Source organism: Parasteatoda tepidariorum, chromosome X2 (assembly GCF_043381705.1).
Source record: "Parasteatoda tepidariorum isolate YZ-2023 chromosome X2, CAS_Ptep_4.0, whole genome shotgun sequence".
NCBI classification, from domain to species: domain Eukaryota; kingdom Metazoa; phylum Arthropoda; class Arachnida; order Araneae; family Theridiidae; genus Parasteatoda; species Parasteatoda tepidariorum.
Window position 1 is genome coordinate 3,742,355 of NC_092215.1, and position 27,008 is coordinate 3,769,362.

A 27,008-nucleotide genomic window follows, 5' to 3' on the forward strand; every position below is an offset into this window, starting at 1 on the left:
CAGTCTTAATATTGGAACGGTCGGTGCGGCAAACCAGTGTAACCAGTGACACCGGTGCGAATATTGGAACGTGCCTTTGTTTTTCTTTTCCCATGTGTTTACGCCTGAGCAACGAACGGTATTACGCAAGCTACATCATCAAGCTATTGTAAAGCTGTGAGAAATGAATAATTTTGATATTCTTAACGTTTCACGCTAGTGCGTTTCAATAATTATTGATGTTGTTTTCCCTAAGGAGGTAATTATGCTAAACTGATAAACTTAATAAACAAACTTTTTTTTTTTTGTTCTTCGATTCCTCCCCTCTTTCTCTTTTTTTGTAAGTTAATTGTTCTTTAGGCCACTTCATGATTACATATTCTTCTAAAAACTTCAATTTGAATGCAATGTCGAATGAGTTCATCAATAATTTTTAGAATTTAATAAAAATGCATCAATGTCTTGAATATATATGTCATGATCTTGGCCAAAGGATACTCTGAGAAGGTCTTTCCATTTCCCTTCTAATCTTCAGTAAGAGTTCGTCCCGAATAGGGACGAAATATATAGTACCTCCAAAACCCGATCCACCGTCTCCCCTACATTTTTAGTGGGGGTGCGTGTAGTTCCTGGGGTGTTAAGTAATCCGAAACTAATCGACTAACCACTGTCACAGAAAAGGGGGAATTGCAACCTGCCGGGGTCAACTAGCTTTCAAAAGATATCAGAAGAGACTCACTCTACATTATGCTTTTTCTCCTTCTAAGAAAAACTTAAAATATATTTTTTTAAACTCTAAAACGGCTTTAGTTATTTTCAAAATGGTTTTATCATTTTATTTAACATGCACTTTTTCTAATTACATCTTGAATTGTTTATTATTTTGATTTGATTATTTAGAGAACTAATAATAACCAGAGTATTTAAATTTATAAAATTTTACTATGTAGTCATATGAAAGTAATTCATATAAAGTAACTACATTAAAAATAAATTTATATTTTCTCTATAAATCAAATAAAGTTTGTTAGTTTTTAAAAAAATTGATTTGCTAATTTGTAAAATGTTTTATGTTAAAGTAACATCTTGAGTTCAAGATTTTATTTTTTATTACTTATTTAATTTTTTCTTTGAATTACAATTCAAATACAAATATTTTTCATAACCTTTTTTTTAATTTTAATAAATTTTTTTCAATTTTTTTTAAAGATAGTTACATTGTTTTGAAACTAATTAAATTCTACCACTTTAAAAAACTATGTTGACATTTAATCCATTGTTTAAGCAAATATGTTTTCTTACTGTGTAAATTCGATTTAGACTTAAATATTTGAATTTCGCAATTTGAATGCACTAAATTAACCTGCACTAGAAACTAACTTCATTTTAATTATTACTTTTGCTAACTACATTTATTATTATATAAATAACTCCGAATCGGAATTATGATTCGATTTTAAAAAATAAACACCGGGGATATTTGTTATTTGTCACAAATTGAAACATCAAAATTAAAAATTGTTCGATTTAATGATCACAAAATTTTAAATCATATTAAGACAGATCTAGTTTCCGATTATATCACTTAACTTATTCTAATAACTTAGCTCGGATACATTAAAAACTTCACCCACAAACTCATATTCATCATTTTTACTTTCATTATTTCTACTTAATTATAGTTACTTTAAAAACTTATCACCAAAGATATTATTTAACAATAATGCAAGAAGAAAAAAAAAATCCTTATTGATCTAACACAGTTATTTAGTATAAATTTATTAAACTGCATATTTTGAGAGCGCAGTTTTATATGAAGTTTATTTTAAAGGAATAAAGGAAAATATAACTTATTAAAAAGTGAATATATTTTATTTATCAGCTTTTGCTTGTTAAAAGGTATTTATATTTTATCAAATAATTTTTATCAAGTAATATCTTGTGATTACTTTATATAATAAAGGAACTTCATTTTTAATTAAATTATTATAACCCTAATAACAAAGAATAATGGTAAAAGTGGGTAATGAACGCATTTTATTTGTAAATGTCGTAAATAAAAGGACAAATAAATAACTTACAAAAGTATAACTTATTTCTAAGAAATTCCTTAAAAACTATCTTTGATAAGCTTTATAATTTTCTAAACGTAGAAGTAATATTATAAGAAAATTGATGTAACTCTTTCATTTCAGTTTTGAGGATTCATAAAAAATACCATCATTTCTGTCGTAAAAATAAATTATAACATTTTCGACTAATAAGCTGAAGTGACAGTTTAAATTTATTTTTCTAATAGATTATTTCGATGGATCAATTAAAAACAACAAAATAAAACAATTCTATGTTACATTTTAATGTATAGATTTGTGAAGCTGCTCACTGTAATTATTATAAATATTTATCAAAATAATCGAAGTTAATTTATAAAAAAGTACGATACCGAAATTTTTGAAAGAAAAGGCATTTATTGATTTTCATTAAAACTTACAACATAACAACAGATTTAGACAAGTTTACTTTACAAAATTTTATCAAATACAAAAAATTATGTTTATCTAAGAGATATATTCACATAGATGGTATGCTGGCTAACCCTGGGAGGTTTTCGTGTTTTTCCCCTCCATGTAATGCGGGTTAGTTTTATTATATTTCGATTAACTATAACTACCTTAATTAAAGTTTGCAGTGCAGGAATTTCTACTCTCCATGAATGGCAAAGGAGGGTCAGGGAAGAGAAATTAAAATAACACATTGAATACATACTTCTTTCTATCAATATAGAAGAGTGAAAAATTGTGAATAAAAATTACATTACGCACTTTTAATATGAATTCTAAAAATTTCTCGATATTTAATACATAGGTATTGCATAATTACAACACTTAATTTATATTTTTAGAAAAAAGTTTTGAAAAGTGTATTAATTAGGAATTACAGATTATGGTTAAACCAATAAAAAAAGACTAATAGTTTCAAAATCTAGTGAATCAAATCTGAAAACATCAAAACCAGTTTGACTATCTGAAGTAACAAAGAGAAGCTTAACTTATTTTTATTTTTTAATTTATCGTGATGAAATTTCGTGGTGTTTATAATAATCACATTTCTCATTCTTTCTATTTCATCTGGCAATCAAACTGGTTTCAATATTTTCAGTGTTGCGTTCCTTAGCAATGCTTAATTATATTTTGATACCGTTTGTATNAATTTCGTGGTGTTTATAATAATCACATTTCTCATTCTTTCTATTTCATCTGGCAATCAAACTGGTTTCAATATTTTCAGTGTTGCGTTCCTAAGCAGTGCTTAATTATATTTTGATACCGTTTGTATTTTTCTCTCGTGAATATTAATTATGTCCACTAATGTTCTTTTACTTCCTTTTTTTTAAAGAATTTTACAATACATGTGTATATTTTCATATTTTTCTTCATTTACTGTTTTAAATAAAAATTTCGTAATACTTTAATGTTCGTGTGTACTTACATTAAAGCCCTAAAAGCAGGGATAAGTGCTTGTTCATGTTTGGATGGTGTGTGGTCTTGTGTACTAGCTATTTTTTTTTCTCTTTACCATGGAAAATACAACTATCCCAGCTATTGGAGTAATTAAAACTATTTATGGAATGGAAAAAATTGCAGCCTTTTAAATTTTTTTAATGTAAATGTTTTTTTAAACCTACAAATGAGTGTACGATATATTTTTTTTAAAAAAAAGGAAAACTGCAGTTTTGTGATGCTTTATAGTATATTGGAAGATCTTTACGTCATTTATTCGATTTTAATTAATCTCACTNATCTCACTTTATTCAGAAGCTAAATTTTTTAATTCTGAAATATCTTTAAAAAACAAAGAAAAAGGTTTAAAAAAAGGGGAGTAATGTATTTAAAAAAAAAATTCCACTCTCAAGATGAATAAAAACAAGAAAATTATTACTACTAAATAAATAAAATGTGTATAAAATGAACGGATTTTCAGCGAATACAATTTTCATAATAAATTACAAGCTTATAAATAAAAAGTAAGCTATTGGTTTTTAAAACGCCCCCATATCAGTTCTTCAAAAGGACAGAGAAAGAAAAAGATTTTAAAAAAGAGTTGAACTGGGAGAAAGCAAGACCACCTACGAACAAGATTAGACTCCAATCGTCTCTTGGGGGTGGAAGTTGTCTTGCTCTCTTACTCAAAGGTAGAAAGTGACTTGAGTTTCAAAGGCAATATTACAAAAAGTAATGAAGATAAAAAAAAAATTGACCTACATTTTCGTGGATAGGAAAGATTGAAAAAATTATTAGTATTTTTTTTTAATTGATCACTCCGATTCTTAAACAAGAAAATTTGATTCAAAGTATGACAAGCCCGCCATAGACTTTACATGTTAAAAGCAAAATTGAGGATTCTGCTTGGTTCAAAACTTTTTTCCCGGCAACCACGATTGGGGACCCGACTTTCTGATCATTTGAGCTCGCCCCGTGCTCTTTGCTCGCCAAGGTCATGATTATTCAGCGTTAAAAGTTTCTTCTTTGCTGTTACTACATTTTTGTAAAAAATCTCTTCCTAAAATAAATTCATCTTAAAAAACGTCTGTTTTTATTGCAATTTTCAACTATATTATATATTAGAATTTTTTTATTATTTTTTATTAGGAGTTTAGAAAAATTTATATGATTTAGAAGTGTTTCCCCCAGGGGTGCCCTTTCCCTCTTAACTGATGAGGACATTCCCCCTAAACTGGAAAGATATGCTCCCACATTTCTAGGAACAACCAAATTACAAAAAAAAGAAAAAGAAATTAAGCAACAATTTTTAGTTGTGTCTGATCTTTCTCAATTAGATTCCCTGTTAGGAACTTTATCTAAAACATTGTTTTCAAAAGACAAAATTAACATAGGGGAAAAGAAAAGATACCCATGCATAACTGGCATACAAACATGGTGATGTATTTTTTTTTTTAAATTTTAACCAATTTAACCATTTGTTCAATTCCGGCTATCAAGCTCAAATATAATGCTATTAAATATTTGTTAAAATTTAAATAATTATTTTGTTTAAAAAAATGAATATATACATGTGGATCAGGGCTCGAAAAACTGGCCATCCTCGGTGGTCAAAAATTCCTCGCGGACAACGTATTTCTCGAATCCGACATCCGCACGGACGGCTATTTTCCAGTTAAAGCTCATGATACATTTTCAATTTTTGTTATCTTACAAGAGTCTAGCGCCTCACTTCTAAAATGATCCTCTAATCTAGAAATCCCGTTAATTCCTTCGTCACTATTAGTATTTGTTACTATTAGTAACCTAGTATTTCTTTTATTGCTGTATAATGTAATCTTAGTAACTATTACTAATTCATTGTGCTATTTATATAAATGTTTGTAATAAATAGGAGAAAATTATATTTTTATTTATTTAGAAGCTACGGGTTAGTTTCAAAGAAGGACGGGTACATTGTTGGACATGCGGTCCTTGGGGACGGGTAAAATTTCTGAGTTTTTTCGAGCCCTGGTGTGGGTAGGAGGAAATTTTAAAAAATTTATATTTTTTTTAGTGATATATATTTTTTAAATTACATATTTTCATATACTATATGTATCAATTTACAATAATAATCTCAATGGGTGTTGATCTTATGATTAGTTTAAAAATATTTAAAAAAATGATGAAATATTTCATTGCAATATACAGTTAATTTTTTTCTTAAAAAAATCATTTGTTTAAAAGTATAATTCAAATTAGATAATTAATAAAGGAAACTAGGTACTAAGAATGGATAAGAGTGGTGTTAAATTACTATTTTCCATTAGCTGTATGGAAAATAAGTTGCTGGTAATAACTCCCATGTTAGAATCGCAGTGACACGGCGACATTGTTGCAGAATGTTACAGAGTTCTTGCAGAAAGAATCTCCCTTTGGAAAGTAAAAAATTTTGATTTTCTTTTCTGCATAAATTTTCGACATTTTTTTTCTCTGAAATTATATTTAAAAGATGCCTCTTCATGCATCAGAGGGGAAAGAAATGTTCTTATATTTTCGATTCTTATTTGAGAAGAAGGAAAAATAAAGAATATTGAAGCAAAAAAGTTATTTTCTGTGGAAATGTTTCAGCGATTTTTCCCCCACCCCAATTATACTCAAAAGATACCTTTTTCACGCATGAAAGGAAAGAAATGATAGTTATTATTATTTTTTTTATTACCTTTTGGGAAAAATAAAAACATTTTGGGTTTTCTTTTCTTTTACTAATTTTAAAATTTTTAATTATTTTTTTATGTGATGATGAATTATGAAATGCTAAAATATAAATAATTAGTTAGTGTGTTTTCCTCTTACAAAATGTGAGAATATCGCCAATGATATTAGAATAGAAAAAAGTATTACATATTCATTTTTTAAAAAATGCATACAATTTTATTATATTCAAATAGGCTTTTCTTTGTAATTACAATATTTCTGTTACTTTAAATTTAATTAATAACATATTAGTTATTACTAAAAGTATCTCGCATAAAGATATTAGTGCTAGAGAGGTTTGTCGCAGAAAGCCCATAAACTTCTGCCACAGGGGTAATAACTGTATTATGTTCTAGCTGTACCCATTTAGTTTTATGTTTATTTAGATAGTGCCATTCCTTGTGGCAGAATTTTTTTGGACTTTCTGCAGCATAACTTTCGAATATTTATATCTTTCTGCAAGATACTTTTAAAAATAACAAATGTACATGTTACTAAATTAAAATAACAAAAGTATCAACTTCAACAAAAAAAGAAACTTTCGGATCAAATAAAATAATTTTGTTAATTAAATATGTAATATTTTTTATTCTAATATTATGGGTTATATTCTTGCATTTTGTTGAAGGAAAACACACTAATTCTTTCCTTTTTCACACTTTGTAAATCATCATCTCATTTAAAAAAATTTTTTTAAATTCATGAAATTCGTAGCAGTAGATAGAACTCTTGAAAAAAAAGTTACTAAATGCGCTTTTTCGTTTCCAGAGTCGGTTGTTGTAATAAATAATATATTAAAAATATCGTATTTTAGAACTATGTAGAAATCAATAGTAATAGCTGCATTAAAAAAATTAGAACAAAATTTTCTGCAGAAAAGAAAAGCAAATTTTTTACTTCATTAGTCTTTATTTTTCATTGTTCTCATATGAGAATAGAAAAAGTAATTTTTTTCCACTCAGATGCGCGGGTAAGGCATTTTTTGAGTATAATTCGGAAGTAAAGATAAAATCTTTCAAAAATTTCTGCAAAAAAAAATCTTTTTACTTCCCAAGAGAAAAATCTCTATAAGAAATCGGTAACATTCTGCGACAATGTCGCCATGGGGGTGCCATTAAATAAATCTTCTTAAATACGTGATTAGTGTATACCAATACTGAAAAAACACTTGTTCTGCCCTGAGAAACTTACGGTCAATGTATTCTGATTTAAATTAATTTACTTTTTGTTGGATATCTAACAGACAAAATAATTCCCTATTGTTAAAATTTGAGGAACGAAAATAAACACGTTTTTTATTTGTTCATTGATCAGTTTTTTATAACCTTCATTAAACAGCCGGCCCAATTTTGGGTTTGGCTGTTATTGTTTAACTTCCTAGCTTTTAAATTTTGAACCCAATCTAGAAGACAAGAGAACTCTTGGATCAAGTAATCTGAGAAATTTGCCTTTGTGGAGGACTTTTTGATGGAACTAACCTGTTTTTGCATTACATGGAGAAGGCAAGCTCCCACTAATAGTATGGCGGCAAGGGGACTCTTAACACATAATCCGTCTACCACTGAGGATATTTTACATCAGCACTGTGGTCTGTGTGAGCCGGGTGCAGAACTTGTATCGACCAGCCATTGCTGGGATTCAAACCCGATTCACCTTATTAGAAGGCGAATACTCTATCTCCTGAGCCACCATGGATGTGTTTTTTTATTTATTTTCTTATATACGTCGTTGAACAGCCAACCCAATTTTTTGGATTTACGACTTCTAATGTTCAACTCTGTAGCCTTGTAATTTTAAACCCAATTCAGAAGACAAGGGAATGTCTGGATTTAGTATTGGGGGAAATATGCCTTCTTGGAGGAATTTTTGATGCAACTAACTGGCATTTGTGTTACATGAAGAGGAAAACCTCCCACGGTTAGCCTGATGGCAAGGGAACTCTGACCCATGATTCGTCTCCCTCTAAAGATATTCTTAAGTCAGCACTGTGGTCCGTGCATGCCGGGTGAGGAATTCGAATTTTAGCCATTGCTGGGATTCGAACCCGATTCACCTGATTAGGAGGCGATTGCTCTATCCCCTGATCCACCACGACTCAAAAGGTCTTACTGACAGTTTGTAATAATTAAATAAGTACGTTCATTTATGAATGAATTTACTCCTCGTATTATTTAAATTTTGTGTTGAAGATATACTAAATATGGCCGAAAAGAATAATCCCAACTAAAACAAAAATCCAAAAAGTATCCTCCTCCAAAACAGATTTTAAAATCTTAAGTCATTAGCCAAAAAAAATTTTAGCCTCAAACTAAACCATGTGTGATTATCCTATTTGTCATTTTTGTTAATGCCATAATGAAACATTAATGATGTAATAAATTTAGCTGGAAAAATATCTCCCGCTAAAAGAGATTTCTAAAATCATCTCCTTCTCAAATATTAAAAAATAGTGCCTTAAAAAAAATCAAAAATATTTCTTAAATATCTAATTTAATGTCTTAAAAGTATAAAATTGTATAAATTATTTAAAAAAGTATCTTCCCGAAAATAGCTATGAAGACTTTCCCTATGGGCTCCTGATATGATGTAAATTTCAAAAGTTATTCTTTTCTTACATAGTTATAGAAGAAAATTTGTAATTAGATTTTATAATGAATGCCATTGAGTTATTTTTTTAACTCAAGTTTTCCATTTGCATACATCTAAATTTCTTCTTTTGATCTACAAATCCTGGTCGCTTAGTCATCACGGCATATAAAAATTTGTAGCTAATATTTTAGTAAAATTTTATATGCTTGTTTCTGAAAAATTTTGCATTTTTGTAGAACCCTGACTTTTATGTAAGTTATGCTGATATTCCAAATTGAAAAAACTATTCCAATAATGTCATAAAAATGGTATATATTACATGAAGAAAAAGGTGGTGTTTAATTTTACATTTATTTCTCTGGTAAACTTGAAATTTTTTCACTCGAGGATATCTTGAAACTCTGAAAAAAATTGGCAATCCCATTACGTATCACTAATGTCTTCATTTTCAGTTATGAAAAAAAATCTGTTTGCATAAATGAAAGAACAAACCATTTTATGAATAAATACCTTCTCATTTTAAAATCAAATTAATGTTTCTGTTGAAATTTAAAACATTCAAAATTCTATTTTAATTTTCAAATGAAAGAAGGTTTCATTGCATTCATCTTATAAGTCATCGAACTTTCACCAAAATAAAAATTCTTTCCTTGTGTTTTTTTTTATAATCAAACTAATGTTTGCGTTTTTGCTGAGGAATTATCCTAAACCAAGCAGACTATTCTAAAGTTAATTTTCATTGATATTTTATCTCTTACTTTAATTCTTCATTTACTGTTATTTGATTTCCAATAGTTATTTCAGCTTGTTTTGATTTAGTTTGCACTTAATTGCTACTAAATTATTGAAATATTTATAAATTTGTATAACTTATATTTTTTTAGGCAAGCATGGAATCAAATCAAGTACCAACAAGTAACTTTATTAAACTCTATCAACATTACATAACAGCTGCTATTGATCTTACTGCTGGATCTGCAGGTATTTAATTGTGTGTTTCATATTTTTAATGTCTCAGATTAAAAGTAATAAAGTTTTTTCATTTAACTTTAGCTCTAAAAATTGCATAATGTCAATATTTGTTCCTTTTTTTTAAATAATTTAGTTTCTTGTTAGAAAGTTCATAAATTAGTATGTTTTGATAGAGCACTGGTTATAAAATGAAATTTTATATAAATCTTTCAACATATATGGCCAAGTAAAGTAAATTAAAGATGCCACAAGCAGCAGAATAAGTGTGCAAGAAGACGTTGAAAACTCATGTTAAATGTTCTTTTAAAATAGAACTTAAAAAACAAAAAATAAGCCTTGTTCCTGATTTTCAGCACCCATGCAATATAAGTCTTACCCAAGACTAGCCAGTTATGTCAATGAATGGCTGTGTGGAGATCTAAATGTGAAGTATAATAATGTAGATGCCAATCTGAAAGCAAATTTACTCTACATACAGTGAAGCTTGAATAGCTTAGCAAAAACAATTATCAATTTTAATATTTAATAAACTTAACAAATTGCCACTGCAATCATATTTTGTATTAATAATTTGTAACCTATCCGATTTAATCAGAACAAGCAACCTTCTGTTCTGACTATAGAAAAGTAACCAACTAAACATTAAAAGAGAAAATTAAATGAGGCCTTGATGAAATGTGCTGAACTGCATCTAAATTTATGAGCAGGTCATCTTTTTTCCTTCTTTATTCACAGTAGAAATCATTATAATTTATGTAATTGTTTTTGAGATTTGAAATTTTTGGTAAACTATTTAGAGCTAAAATAAGTGAAAGAGAAGTGAAGAGAAAAGTTTTATGTTAAGTATTTTAGTTATACTTTTTAGGTTGATTTATTTTTTCCTCTTGCAGGTGGTGCTGCTTGTGTTCTTGTAGGTCAACCTTTAGACACAATAAAAGTGAAGATGCAAACCTTTCCTCATTTGTATAAAAACAGTATTGTATGTTTTAAACAAACAATTTTAAATGAGAGAATACGAGGCCTATATGCTGGAACTGTACCTGCTTTAGTTGCTAATATTGCTGAAAACTCTGTTTTGTTTTGTGCTTATGGTGTTTGTCAAAATGGTGTAAGAATGTTTACCAGGAAAGATAGCATTGCAAGTTTAAATCCTCTAGAAAATGCTACAGCTGGTTTTTTTGCTGCATTATTTTCTTCTGTTACGCTTTGTCCAACTGAACTTATAAAATGCAAGCTTCAAGCAATGCGAGAAGTTCAAACTACACATTCTCCTCAATCAAATCAACAAAAAATACGAATGTGAGAATACTTTGTAATTCTGGTATATATTAATATATTTTAAATGGTATTCTTAAATTTAGCCCTCTAACATTCACTCAAAGCTTTAAACATCTCACCTTTCAAAATCTTAAGTTAAATTTGAGAATTAAGCGTACTCCTAGCTACTAAAAAATAATTTGAAATTTTTTAATAAACATATCTGAATGTAAATACTCCTAGGCTTTTTTAAATTTAAATATGTTGGAAATAAAAATTTTGTGCAATTTCGGAAAATTTGTTTTAAGTTTTTGTTAAAATAATTTTATGCATACCTGTATGTTTGGAAGTTCTCATAAGCATAATTTTAGAAATATGTTTTAGTTTTAGATGAGCATGCCCCACAGCTGCCATCTTTCTACTCCCTGTGAGAAATTTTTTTTAGTGGTTAAAAGTTTTATGCTTTAATGTGTGATTCTTTGTTTAGTAAATTAGATATCAAATCTCCCTGGAAAATCATCGTTTGCTTCCAGTGTGGCACTGTACTGGCAACTGCCCTGGCCTATCATTAACATGCTGCAGCCCTCGGCCTTTCCAGTCGTCCATCTTAAGTGTTTAAGGTTTCAAAATGGGGAGAAGATTTTCCAACCTTGTTCCTGCGCACAACCTGCTTGTCCTGATCACCTTTTTTGCCTTGGCGCTTCTTTTAAGCAGCTGCTGGTTGATCGGGACTTTCTGCAGATATATAGGGAACTGATGCGACAGGGCCTTCTGGACCTGGTCTAGACGTTCTTCTCCAGGGGGACGTGTAACAAAAACAACAGAAGTGAAAGTACCAAAATAATACAACTGGACTTAAACTATCAAGTTTCATAATTAAAACATATTTACTATACTTGTAAAATGTGCCTTTTTCTTACATCTGTTGGCACATTGAATAAGATTCTATCAACAAAAAAAGTTTGTTACCATATAGTGTTAATGATTTCAGTGTAATAATTTAATTTATTCTACATAATTTAATCATTAGAAAATTTTAAAACTTTGATGGTGATAATTGTCTTTCAAACTCTTGTATGTGTGGGATTCCTTAATCCCAGAAATGATAAGTTCACCTACTTAAAAAATGTCTTTTACAAATTCAATAGGGAGTTTACAGGGTATGTCAACCATCAAAGCTGTCATAGTTAACATTAAACATAGTTATAATATTTCTACTTTGTTTCAGGTTCAAAATCAACTATACTTAGATTTCTAATTTAAAAATCCATCTTGATTTTTTAAAAAAAATAATGAAAATTATGTTTGTTGGATATTTCCCTTAGTTCAAAATATTTTAAATCTACTGTTTGTAATTGATATTTAATTAATTTTTTAAAACTTGAGTGAATAATTCAATCTTGTTTAAAATAATCATGTGGTATAATACATACAAACTAAATTTCCTTAGAACTTTATAATTATTTAAACAAATGAAAATACATAAGAAATTCAGCTTTTCTTAAATAAATTTTCCACGTCTAAATAAATAGCCTTAACTAAATTGGAAATTTAAACTGAGCCAAGGATGGCGCCAGACTCTGCTTGACAAGGGGTCAAGTCTCCCCCGACAAGGGGGCTCAAACAAATTAATTCAAAATATTTAAATTAAAACATATTTTATACTTAACATTTTTTTCCAGCGTGTTTCTAAGAATCTAAAATCACTAATATTGATTCCCTAATGTGCAGATTCCTTTTAATGTAAATTTAAATGAAAAAAAATTTCTGTTATCAATGTATTTTGCACTGTATGGTGCAATTTACCATACATAGTAAGCTTAAAAATTACTTTTGTAATAAAGAAAAATAGCTGTAGCAGTAACCTCTATTTCAAAAAATTTCTACGCTTCTTACTCTCATAACGCAAAAATTGTTCGTTAATAAAAATTTGAATTTTCATGCAGATTTAACAAAACATTTAATTTAAGGAACATTTTGAGATAAAATGTTATTTTATTATGCATCGATTGGCTTTTGAATCATTTAAATGTTTCGCTAATAAAGTTTTAAGTACATTTTTTGCATCCATGTATTCTATCTAAAGATATCATGCCCCGTTTTGAACGAACTTCGAAATGGTTAGGCCCATGAAATCGTAAAATTCTAATTTTTTTAAATTCTTACATAGTATAATTTTACGGACAAAAAAGGGCTATTTTAATCAGGGGAGTAGATGTTAATATATATTGTAAATAAATACAAAGAGACTTTTAAAATTTCTCCTTGCAATTCCTTTTTCTTTTCAAAAATGCTTTTAAAGTGGACATATATGTCCGGCAAAATGCTAATACAGTACAGAACCCGTTATCCCGAAACCGGAAAACCAAAAAATTGGAACGGAATTCGATAAATTTTCCCGCCATTTTTTTAAAAAAATGTTTTTTTCCTCACAAGATTTTAGGATTTTTCTTTCTTTTTTGAAATGTTACCATCATTTTAGAAATAATCATTAGTGTATTACTTCATCGTTTTTTCTTCTTCTTAAGATTATTTCCAAATATATATACAGTAGGGAACCGATTATCTGGAACGATCAGGTCCATCGATATTCCGGATAACTGGTTTTTCCGGTTTTCTGAATCGCTACAAAAACCCGTTTTTTTTATAGTTAAACCCAACTAAAAAAAAAAAAAAAATTGGAAATAATCTTAAAAAGAAGAAAAAACGATGAAATAATACACTAATGATTATTTCCAAAATGATGGTAAGGTAAACATCTTTCAAATAAGAACGAAAAATCCTAAAATCCTATGAGGAAAAAATTTTTTTTTTTTTATAATGGCAGGAAAACTAATCGAATTTCATTCCGGTTTTCTGATTTCCGGATAACGGGTTCTGTACTGTATATATTTTTTAGTTAGGTGTAACAATAAAACAACGGCTTTTTGTAGCGATCAGAAAACCGGAAAAATCAGCGATGGTCCCGATCGTTCCGGATAATCAGTTCCCTACTGTATCTCCATTTGAGAAAAAGAGTATTTTAAGTCCATAGTATTTGTATTAATTATTAATACAAATACGATGTATTAATAAAAAGAGTATTTGTATTTTAAGTCCATCGGCTTAAAATACAAGATTCAAACAATATAGCTTAAATTTTTAATTATTTTTCTACTTACAAATTTTAAATTTGCGTCCGAGAAACAAATATTAACTAACTTACATTTTTTTTAAAAATTGCCACATATGGCTGATGTTTGTCTGCCTATGTTTTCGTTTTTCTGCAAAGCTGAAAGCACATTTTCTACCAAGATTTCTGTTTCGCCCTGCAGAAGTTTTTTACATATTGACATATGCCTGCAACGAATAACCTTTCACACAGTTAATTAATTATTATTTACCACATATCAAAGCGAAACATTCTTTCCTCTATGATTTAAATTTGCTTTTGCTTTCATAGTTACGAATTTTAAGTCGCAAAAAATGGATACTAAAAATTAAGAAGCTAGGGGACCAAATTTCAAAAAATAAGAGTTTTTTTTTCTTAGGACTTATTTGATCAATTTTGCTTAAATTTTGTATTTTTACATTTAAAATTGCATACCTTACATTTTTTAAGTTTCTCGACTTCCCTTAAGTAAAGTAATAATAAATGTTTACTGAAAGTTTTATTTTGCATGAAATTATCTTTAGAAAAACAAATAAGAATTGATTGATCTGATTAGAATTGAATGCAAAACTTTTTAATTCACTTAAAAAAAAATTTTATAAAATGAAATATGCAGAAACTAAAGTTAACATTAAAGGGTCCTAACTTTCAAGCGCGCTCCTGAAAAAACTATTAAATTTATTCCAATGTTTCCATTTATTTTTTTGCGCACTGTACATTCATTTGAAGTATATGTCAATATTGCTGATAATAGTAAAATATTTTTTCATTTTTATATAGAAAGGTAATTTAGCTGGTGGTTATCCATATATATATATGCTTTGATAATTTTAAGGATTAAGATTGAAAGAGAAAAATAAGGTGAAATGATGTTCACTTTCAATATTAATATAAGATATAAATAAATAAAAACGTCTTTCATTCTGTCCACTTTTGTTAATTTCATAGTAATAGCTTCGAAATAATCGCTCGATGATAATATCTCAATCTCGTCATACCTCAAGAAGGTTTTGCGTTTTGATTGAATCAAAATTTTTTTATATAATTGCAAAAATTCGTTTTTCAAAGGTAATGCCTTGCAAAAAATATAGTTTTAAATAATTATAAAATGTTTAATATTTTTATTTATAATATGCGTTAGAAAAATTCTGAAACCCGATTTTGGAAATCCCAGGGTAGTAAATGGCGACTGATGCACGTTAAATCTGTCGAGTTGCAAATTTCTCCATGTTCCCATAACAAATCAATATCTCTGGGGGTACTTATTCAGGAGTTTCCTTGTCTTCTAGATTGGTTCAAAATTACAAGGCTACGGAATTGAACATTAGTAGTTGTAAACCCGAAAATTGAGTTGGTTGTTCAACGGCGGATAAAATAGCAAGATATACAAACTTTTATATAATTTTATGGAAGGTAATTTTAAATTGGAAAATACAAAATTTGAATGAAATCTGTTGAATAATCCGAGATAACTAAAATTTTAAGCAAACTGACTTTTTTGAAATTTGATAACTCAGAAACTAATTGATCGATTGCTAAGAAAGTTTGTATTTTGAAATTAAAAGGATGTAAAAATATGCAGAACATACAATTCAATATATTTTATTATTATTTAATAAACTAATAACAAATAATTATTTGAAATTATTTTTGCTTAAGGATTTGTGTATGAAATGTTTTTTGTAATTTTATGCAAACATTTTTTAACACACTCAAAAAGTTCTCAAGATAATGGGCTATAATCGAAAAGTGAAGTTAAAATTAAAGGACCCAGACTTTCCAACTCTCTCTTTGCCATAACTTCAGACCATATCTTCCTCATTGCGGCTGTTTCCGCATTTTGAAAATTAAAAACCCAAAACTATAGACAAACTTGTATATTTATCCAGAACAGAATGCTCTTTACTGTTCATTTTCGTAACTTAAAATATGGTATTGACTTTTTGTACGTGAAAATATGATTAAATCAAAAGTAATCAAGGTGTTCCCTTTTGTACATAACATGCACTGTACATAAAATAAGTCAATGAGAAATGTTATGTTGATTAATATATGTTTTAAGATATTGAATTCGAACAGTTTAATTGTTTTGAATCAATCAACAATCTTTTTACTACTAAGAAAATGATTTTGTTGCCGTTTTTCTTTTTTCCCTTGAATCCGTGTAAGTAAATGATTTCCAACATTTAAAAGTATTTAAAAAAGAAAGACGAAAGTATTAAAAAAATTTATTTTATTCTTATACTTTCATTTTGCTTGAATATTTCCAAAAGCAATTATGTGATTCCATAAACCATTGATAAACACATTACATGATAAAAAATTGGTAAAGAAGAGGACCTGGGTTTCTTTCTATCCCTCAGGCTTTTGTCAGTTATTCCCCCAGCAATGAGGTATCCCCTTTCTCCAAAAGAAAGAATAGCAGTTTGAAAGATAAGTTTCCAAGAAGGGTGAGGTTGTGTGTGAGGGAAAGGATTTCTAAGGGAGATCGAAAAGTCGTCAATTTCACCCATGTCTAATCGCATCCAGTCTCTAGTTTAACAATGTATGGACAAAGTTATGAGTAGTGCAGTAAAACTACAATTACATAGAATTTATAATATATTTTACTAATTTTTTGTTGCTAATTCTTAAAAATAAATAAATAAAAACTAAAAAGTCAACTACAAAATTTTTATTAGGCATTTCTAAATTAATTTTTGACATAATTTAGAAAAAAATGTGACCAGACTATTTTCTCGACTAGACTTGAAAATTTTCCCGATGGGGGGAGGGCTGACCATGCCCGACAGGGGTGCAATTGCCCCCCCCTGACCCCCTACTGGCGCCGCCCTTGAACTGAGCCACTTTAAAAATAATTATTTCAGAACATTACTATTTTTGTTCATTATAAAATTATGTATTTATTATTTTACTTTGAAGTTTTGAGTTTAATTTGCATGTTTATATTATGGATTTTAGAGGTCCTTGGCTTTTGACTAAACAAATTTTGAAATCTGAGGGAATATCTGGATTCTTTCGAGGATTTGGTCCAACAGTTGCCCGAGAAATGCCAGGATACTTTTTCTTTTTCGGGGGGTATGAATTGAGTAGAATTCTTTTAACCCCAACTGGAAAAAAAAAAGAAGATATTGGTAATAATATTTTTCACCTTTTATCATTTTAGATTGTTTTAATTATTATGATTATAATTACTGTCTTATGCAGGTCTTTTACAAACAAGTATTGCTGGAGGAATAGGTGGTGTATGTTTTTGGCTTGCTATATTTCCTGCTGATGTTATTAAATCCAGGATTCAAATTTCTACCTCATCCAGTTCAATGGTTTTGATCACAAGGGAAATAATTCATGCTGATGGTATGTAATATTAATTTATTAAAATTTGGTAAGGTCATTTTTCCAGCTTTATTATTTTTTTTATTTATGCATTATGCGTATAATTTTGCATCAGACTTAGTTTAAAATACAATTTAATTTCATTAGTTTGAGTATGTAACATTACTTAAAATAGGTTCAATGTAGCTGCTTTGTGTTCTTATGCCTTTAAAACACAGGTGCCAGTTTTTCTTATTTCTAAGGGAAATTAACCTTTTTTTCCTATTCAATTCTTATAATTAAATTTTTATAATTTTCTAGGCTGAAAATTGGACTATTAAAAAAAATAGTATGAAAAGTTTGTTTAAAATAAATGTTTTGCAATGAATTTTTTGGGCAAGTGATTCTTAAGCTGATGAAATTATAAGCTAAGTTTTACTTGCACTACAATTTGTGCAAAATAGAGTTGAAAACACTTGCTGAGCAAAAGCGCATTTATAGGGCCCTAGTTATAATGGTTGAGTAGGTGGGCAACAGATGTGATTCTACACTTTTAGTGTTATCTCAATAAGAACTGGTTTACAATGATGGGATTCACTGAGTACAATGATAGATTTTGAAAAATTTATTTTATGTAGTTATAGATCTTTTTCAGATATTACTCGATTCTTATCCTGTGAGCTCAGTAAAGTTGTGTGGGCTGCATAGAGAGGCAGCCACTAGAAATCCACTCCCTTTTAGTCACTAATTTTTTCCCCAGTGTTATAGAGTGATATTGATTGGATGGCCAAGCACTTTTGAGGTTATCTTGATCACAATGACTAGTTCTAAAAAAAGCCATTGAAATTTTTAAATTCCATTACTTTCTCAAGCTCAGTATTACTGTGAAGGCTCTGTGTAGGGGTAGTCTTTTTAACTCTATCTCTACTTTTATCGTTAGTTTTTTGATCCAGCGCTGTAGAGTTGTATTGAGCAATTGATGTAGATAAGGGTGACTTCTATGACATGTTTTTGGGATGTGCTAAATAGAGTCTGAATAAAGCTAACTGTGTAATTTTGAGTTAGCCCACTTGAAAATGCTCATTTATTTTTAACACAAAAGCAAAACAATTGTTGTAATAATTTTAGTCTGTATGGGACAGGAATACAGGATAAATAATCAGAAGACATTTTTTAGAACAACCATTTTTATTATTATTTTTTATCTGTTTTTTTCTCTCGTTGCCATTTGCAACTCTTTTAAAAATAAGATGAACAGACATATGACATTCCTACAATACTCCCTCACCAGTAACTGAGTTACGATGCAAGGCAAATATGTCAAATTAGTCATATAATGATAATATAACATAACATATATACAGTTCAAAATTATACTACATAATGACACATCATAATACAAAAACATGTATACAAGATATTAATATTACATATATACAAATTATACCATTCTAAATTCTAGTTTCAATACAATAAAAAAATATATATAAAATAAATGTATATGTATCTAATTAATACAGTTTTGCTCTAAAAAGCGAACAGGCTTTTTTATTTTTCTGCCATATCTAGACATTTTAACATTTTGTATGAGATTGTCTGCATTTTCTTGTAATTTATTCGATGTTAAACATTTGTTAGGTTTTGCAGTTTTTAGGTTTTCATCGTAATCTGGAGTCTCATCTTCAGAATTCAGTAGATACGCTGGTTTAAGCCTGTCTATTGAAATGCTTACGTTTTTTCCTTTATAATTAATTGCAAAATACTTTTCTGTCTTATCCATCACTTGATAGGGTCCTTCATAAGGAGACTCTAATGGCTTCCTGACTCTATCAATCCGCATAAAAACTTGTGAACATGAACTTAAATCTTTGTGCACAAATACTTTGTTCCTTTTGAAATATTTTGACTCTAAAGATTTTAATGTTTCCATTTGATGTAGAAGATTGCTAGTAAAGTTTTACGTGGATGTTGTCACTTTTGAGTTTTCAAAAAATTCACCAGGAAGTTAAATGCATTTACCATAAACCATCTGAGATATTGAATAGTTGGTGTCATCGCATAGAGCAGCTCTGTAGGACAGGGTTCCCACGGTCCTTAAAAGTCCTTAAAAACTGCTTAGTTTTTATTTTGAAAATTAAGGGCCCTTAAAAGTACTTAATTTTGATTCATGGTCCTTGAAAGTCCTTAATTTTTAGTATCGCTAGTTGGTTGTAACAATTTTTTTATCTTAGGAAAATATCCACAATTAAAAAGTACGTCTTTTGCCTAGAATGAGACTCTGCATTGAGGGTAGAACATTTTGAATGCGTGTGAGGATGGGGTAAGGCGACCATTTGTACTGATTTTACCAGTACAGTCCTGGTTTTCAGGATGTAAGGCATTAAACAAAAACCAGTACGCGAAAAGTACTGGTTTTAGATTAGAAAACATTAAGACAAAAAAAGTTATAAAATAAAAATAATAAAATTAGAACTGGCAATCCTGATAATTCCATGTAATATCGTCAGGTGTCGCATGAGCAGGACCGCCACGACGTCATACAAGCCAGTGGTGGTCTGATGTACAGTCCGCAAGAAAAAAAAAGATATCATCCTGAATAACTTTTGTTCTAATGATCGGATTTTCACGAACTAAGTGTCAATCTTAATGGTTCCTGGGGATGACCTCAAATATGCTAATTAATTAGTGCTAACTATTAATTAAGTTACGAAAACAGACACAAAAACGTACTTTCTCTGAATATATATATATATTTTTTTTACATATTTGGAATCTAGACACTTGAATTAGGGGGGGGTAGACAAAATTTAAAAAAAAAATGGATCGTAAATTGGGTCGCAATAAAGGTTTATATATTTGGCGATAGTCCAGAAAACCGCCACAAAAAGTCGCCTGCGCAAATTAATATTTTAAGATAACCCATTGACTAATTCAAGAGAGGAATGCTTAATTTTACTAGGTTGCTAGGCAACCAAAATCTGACCGTAAAAAATTTGAAATAAAGTTCTGTGATTGGTTGGAGAGGTTTTATTAATTGTTAATAGAAAATATCTCGAAGTTTCTAGGCAATAGACAATTTTTAAGCTGATTTCTGTCCGAAAAGCACAAAAAAAATTATTTTAATCACCTTTGAAAAGAAAATTTGAATCGATTTATAAATTATTTATTACGTTCTAAGTTTTTGGAATTTAAACACATGAACTTTTTATCTGATATTATTTAGATTATGTTGTTTTTGCTATATTTATAAGAAGATTTCATACTAAAATCAAATTAACATAACTTATTATAGCTATATACAAAATTTTAAGGATTATCATTTTTACAGCTTTAATCGAGTCTTCGAAAGTTTGAAGGGGAAAAAATGCTTGAAAAATAAAATGTAGATTGTATAGTAATTCTAATGCACATTCACAGAGTTTTCTTTTTTTGTTTCTAAAATGTTACAACCATTTTTAGTTTTGTATCAAAGTGACAAACCCCTAGTACCATTTTTAGCTGATGATTTATTTACTCTGGTGAAAACAATCTTGGAACATTTTAAAGTTTTGAAACGGGAGAGGTGTAAAAGTATAGATTCCATATCATCACTTTGTAACTTCAATTTCACAGATGTAGTACAGTTTAACTGTACTGCTAAGATTTCCATTGGCTTTATTGGAGATCAGTTGCTGAAAAAAAAGCTAGCCAAGAAAGAGGCATCAGACAAAAATGTGTTGAACCTAAAAAGTGACTGTCAGCAGTTTATTTTTAAAATGTTACAAACATTAATGGAAAAGTGCCCTATTTCCTACGCTGTTGTTAGAAATGCTTCTTGCTTTGACCCAAATAAAATGGTTTTGCAGCCCATCAAATATCAAAAATCACTCAAAAGTATTTTATCATATTTAGGAGAAAAGAATCTGATACATTCTAAAAATGGAGATGAAATTTTACTTCAGTTTAAAGAGTTTTTAGATGAAGTTGTAAAATGTTCCCTTTCTAATTTCAAAACCTTTGATCATAAAGAGCAAAGGTTGGATGAATTTTTATATCAATATTTTTCAGTTGATAAAGAGAAATATTCTAAACTGTGGGGTATTGTCAAAATAATTTTAATTTTATCTCACGGTCAAGCCACCATTGAAAGAGGATTCTCAATAAACGAAACTCTAGAAATAGAGAATTTAAAAGAAAGCAGTCACATAGCACAACGAATGATTGTCGAAGCTGTTATGGAAGCAGGGGATGTACTCAATGTACCCATCACCAAAGAAATGAGACAATCAGTTCAATGTGCGAGACAAAAATATCTAAATTTTCTTGACTCTCAGAAAAAGGAAAAGATGGAAGAACAGACCCATAATAAAAGAAAACAATTGATTGAAGAAATTGATTTCCTCCAAGCCAAAAGAAAATGCTTTAAAGAAGATGTAAAAAATATGCATTAATCGTCTGATGCTCTTGCTGATGAAGGAGAGAAGAAAAAAGACATTTCACTCTTTTTAAAATCAACTGTCCTAAGAAAAGAAGCAACAAGAAATGTTTTTGAACTGGAGTCCATAATGGAAACTATTTCTAAAAAGCGTGAGGAACTCAATAAATGTGGATGATATTTCATTATTGTGTAAAATTATTGCAACTCTTATAAATAGAATTATTATATCAGTATTTTCAATAAAGTTTTTTTTTCTAAGAAAGGTAAATAACTTACTGTGAGTATAGAATTTTTTCTTATTTGATGATGAATAATCATGCCATTCGTAAGGTCCTTAATTTTGAAGAAAAAAGTCCTTAAAAGTGCTTGATTTTTGCTTTGATAAAAGAGTGGGAACCCTATAGTAAGAGTTTCAGACCATTTAGTAGAGTTGTGTGCCTTTATTGCAGTTTTCAGTGTACAATGTTGACGCTCAATTTCGCCATTGTACTGAGGATGATATGCAGTTGTTCTGTTGATTTTTACTCCACATAAGTTGGTAAGAAATTTAAACGTTTCTGAGTCAAACTGTGATCCTCGATCGGTAAATACTCAGTATGGCACTCCAAAATCCAAATCTAACTATCCAATTTTCATAGAAACATCTGGCGACTGTTTCAGCTTTGATATCAGGTATAGGAACTACTTCTATCCAGCTTGTAAAACGGTCAATACAAGTCAAACAGTATCTGTTTCCATTGGATGGAGGTAATGGTCCAATTAGGTCAATATGTATCTCGTTAAATCTTTCATCGGGTTGTTGATATTCTCCAAACCGGGATTTAGTATGTTTTGAAATTTTGTATTCTTTTGGCAATCAATACAGGATTGTGCCCAAGTTCTAACATCTTTTCGAATTCCAGGCCAAATAAATCTTGACGTTATCTGTTTGATAGTTGATCTGATTCCTGGATGAGATAAACCATGTATCTGTTTGAAAATAATCATTCTTGAATTTTTAGGAATATATGGTCTAATTATATTAGTAGAGATATCGCACCATAGAAATTTACCAGACTGCAGTGGTTGTTGTTTAAATTTTAAGGTTGTGTCTGATTGCATTAGTTGTTTTAATTCTTCATCACTACTTTGATCATCAGCAATTTTGTCATAATCTACACTAGTTACTTCTTGAATTTGAGATAACGTGTCTGCAACAATATTATTTTTGCCAATAATGTGTTGAAAGTCAGTCGAAAACTGGGATATGTACTAGAGATGTATATTTTGTCCAGGAGATGCTTTTTCATTTTTTTGTTTGAAGGCAAAAGCCAGTGGCTTATGGTCTGTAAATATACTAAATTCTCGACCTTCTAATAAATGTTTGAAATGCTTTACAGAAAGATATATCCCTAATAATTCTCTGTCGTAGGTACTATATCCTTTCTGTGCATCATTTAATTTTTTTGAATAGAAAGCTATCGGTTTCCAAGCACCATTTTCGTATTGTTCCAATACTGATCTGATTGTGAAATCTGAAGCGTCTGAGCAAAGGCATAGTGGCAATTCAAACTTCGGATATGTTAGCAAGGCTTATTAAAAGAAAAGTTCTCAGTTCTCGTATAGTTTCTGGCAACTTGTAATTAAGGATTGCTTCCACTTTTTGGGAAAGGGGCTAAGATCCTTCCGAACTGATTTCATAACCCAAAAACTCCAATTTATCTACCAATTTATCTATCAATTTATTTGGAGATATTGATTCTGAGGCCATATTTATGTAATCTATCAAAAAGTTGTTTTAAATGAGATTGATGCTCTTCTTTGTTTGGAGATGCCACTAATAGATCGTCTAGATAAGGAAAAACGAAATCAAGTCTACACAGAACTTCATTTGTAAAACGTTGAAGGTGCATTTCTGAGGCCGAAACTCATAACATTGAATTCAAAGAGTGCGAAAGGGGTAATTATTACAGTTTTTTTTTTGTCCTCTTCATTTATAGAAAGTTGATAATAAGCTTTAAATAAATCAAATTTAGAAAATACTTTGGCGTCTTTTGAAATATGATGGAAATCTTCTATTCTTGGTATTGGATATCGGTCTGGTATTGTTTGGTCGTTTAGTCTTCTATAATCTCCACATGGTCTGTAAGACCCATCCTTCTTTTTAACCATATGTAAAGGACTTGCCCAGGGTGATTTTGAAGGTCTAATAATCCTGTTGTCTAGCATGAATTGAAATTCTTCTTTGGCTATTTTTAATTTTCTTTGGATCTAATTGTCGTGCCTTAGAAAACACAGGTTTTCCCTTTGTGGCAATAAAATGTCGAATTTCATGTTTAGCATCACTAATTAATAAGTTTGGCTTAGTTAAATTTGAATATGAAGAGAATAATTCAGAAAACTTAGAATTTTTATCCATAGTGGAAATTGTTTCCATCATGCATATTGGAGAAATTTCCCCTTTAACTATTAAATTGGTTACTCCATCAATCAATCTTTTTTCTTTAATGTCAGTTAATAAATTAAACTTATTAAGAAAATCGGCACCTATTATTCCTTCATAAATTTAGGCGATAATAAATGGGAAATTATATGAGCAGCGAAGTCCTAAATCAACAGTTAATATTTTGATACCATAGGTTGTAATCTCTGATCCAATTGCTGCAATTTTTATAATTGCTTGCACTTTGATAACTTTTATTGGCCGGTAGTGGTAATAAACTGACATCGGCTCCTCTGTGGATAAGGAAGTTTATTCCTTATCGACAAAGGCAAGTTCTTATCACATCCGGGTCACTAATGTGAGGATTCAATTTATCGACTATGTCAACTTTCATCTACCAAAAGGTACCTCATGATAGAATCCAGTTAACATGTATTATATCTAGTGATTTGGTATTTAATATTTATAGTGGTAGTTATGCCACAAGTCTATTAAACCAAACTTGCTAGCAATATTTACTTAATAATGTTTTTTAATTTTTTCTGTAAAGCAGTTAACATGTTTTCAGTGTGTTTTTAAATATATATGTAGTGATTAAAGTTTTTATTAATCAAATTATCATTATGACAGTTTTTGAGTTCTATGACAATTATGCATTTAATGATGTTTGCAGTAATTTAAATAATAATTAAAATACATTTTCTTTATGTGTGAAACCTTAATTAAAAATATGAAATTTTTTTTTTACATATTTATATGTTGCTTTTCTCTATCTTGTTCCTATGATAATGAGGTTTTTAAGTGTTATTTAATATTGTAATAAAATTATTACAGCTTGAGTTATTGATGTATATTTTCTAGGAGTTAAAGCCTTATATAAAGGCCTGGGACCTACAATACTTCGCACATTTCCAGCTAGTGGAGCATTGTTTGTTGCTTATGAATATACAAAATATTTTCTTCATTTTGTTTCTGGATGTCCTTCCAGTTCAGCATCTTGATGTTTGAAATTTTTAAATCTATTTCTTTATCAAAGTAGGGCTAAAACTAATGGTATGCTAGTTCTAAATTACTTATGAAATTTTTATTAATGTTCTATATTTTTTGTGATTTAATTAATTATATTAGTTCTTTTTTAATTAAACTCTTCAAATCTTAAAATTTCAATCTGAAATTTCAGAAAATTGTTATTTATTTATTGTTATCAATTTTAGTAATTTAGGTTAAAGTGTCTTAACCAACAAGATTTTATGATGTATATACCCAATGAGGTATATACCCAATGGCTATACGAGCTCAAAAGATCCTACATACAATATGGGTCAGTGTGTCAATCCTCTTAAGCATTACAGGCATGATGTCCTGGTGACTTATAGGGCTTTAAAGATTTTCCACACCAAGAAACTAACACTGACTTAAATTAATATCGTTTGCAAAAAATCATGTAACTTTAATAACAATTTTGGAGTCAATAGGAGGTAAACTCTAAGAACGCCCAACCTCTATCAGCAACCATTTTACTAAGGAACGGAGAGTGGTTGCTCTGAAGAGGTTTCATTGTGTGTGTGTGTACACATATATATTCATTTCTTGGCTGTATTTAATCAATTAGTAGTCAAACAAATCATGTTACATGTAAATTACTAAAATTAAGTATATCTTTTACAAAACATGACAATTTCCAAATTTAAATAATTCTGCTATTCAATAAACTAAATTAGATTGAGAAGGATAAACATACCTTTTGGGGATGTTCATTACCTCCATGGATAAGTAAGTTATCTATTCAGTGTTATACAATTCCATCTTGTGCATTACACAAGCCATAACAAATATAATGTGTGGAGATTTTGCAAATAAAAAAAGTCGCCACAATAATCGTTTGTTGCCATCAGAAAGATAATCACTTTACATTTTCTTGTGAGTTCTATGCATAATAGCATGCTACTAGCCTTTTTCTCTGAATGCCAGTTGTCCTCTTCTCTCCAACTGGCATGCATGTCCAGCTCTGCAAGCTTAAAAAAAAAAAGCTTACTAAATGAACAAAACACACTAAACAGTCTTGGAAACTGAACCAAAAATAAATATGTGGTACATTACATGTGTTTTCTTTTTTCCTGGTTCCTGTATTAACATGTTTTCTTTTTAATTTGCATGGTTTATGTAAGAAACATAAATTAATTCTGCAATAGTAATTTTTTAACCATTCAAATTATTTTGCTGCGAACAAAATATATAAAAATCTGAATTCATAAGGTCAAGTGCAAAAATTTTCACCGTTTTTTTCAATTTACAGAAAACAGGCTGAATATAATAATTATAACATATTTGAATAGAAGTTATTTGGTAAAGTAATAATTTGATTCAAATTAGGCATGGTAAAAAAGATTTTATAAGAGGTATTTCTATGTAGTAGTATATTTATTTATTACTTTTTTATTACTTTATCCTTAACAATATTACTCCTTAATGGAAATGTCATTTTTCTGGATGTATTGAATTATTTTTTATCTTTTTCAGATCTATGCCAATGAAAAGTATTAAATTTCAATGAAAAGTATTACCTCTAAATTGATTGATGGTGTTAAAGTTAAATAGTCAAATTATTTTGTTGAATGTCTTTGAAATGTTGTAATTTATTGAATAAATTATTTAGTTTTTAAAAAA

The 27,008-nt window shown here is 29.2% G+C and overlaps 1 protein-coding gene across 1 annotated transcript; it reads left to right on the top strand.

Moving 5' to 3' along the window:
• Nucleotides 1-27,008, top strand: LOC107457036 (mitochondrial ornithine transporter 1). Its single transcript, XM_016075073.3, has 7 exons — nucleotides 1-238; nucleotides 9,692-9,788; nucleotides 10,670-11,078; nucleotides 17,149-17,321; nucleotides 17,395-17,544; nucleotides 25,203-25,394; nucleotides 26,862-27,008. The coding sequence occupies exons 2-6, from the start codon at nucleotides 9,698-9,700 to the stop codon at nucleotides 25,340-25,342; spliced, it is 963 nt and encodes a 320-aa protein (XP_015930559.1). The 5' UTR covers nucleotides 1-238; nucleotides 9,692-9,697; the 3' UTR covers nucleotides 25,343-25,394; nucleotides 26,862-27,008.

What these genes read in the sequence shown, in the direction of transcription:
- LOC107457036 (XM_016075073.3), top strand. Translation starts at nt 9,698, where the DNA reads ATGGAATCAAATCAAGTACCAACAAGTAACTTTATTAAACTCTATCAA. An exon ending in AATCAACAAAAAATACGAAT is followed by an intron (nt 11,079 to 17,148) that starts GTGAGAATACTT and finishes TATGGATTTTAG; the next exon opens with AGGTCCTTGGCTTTTGACTA. An exon ending in GGAAATAATTCATGCTGATG is followed by an intron (nt 17,545 to 25,202) that starts GTATGTAATATT and finishes TATATTTTCTAG; the next exon opens with GAGTTAAAGCCTTATATAAA.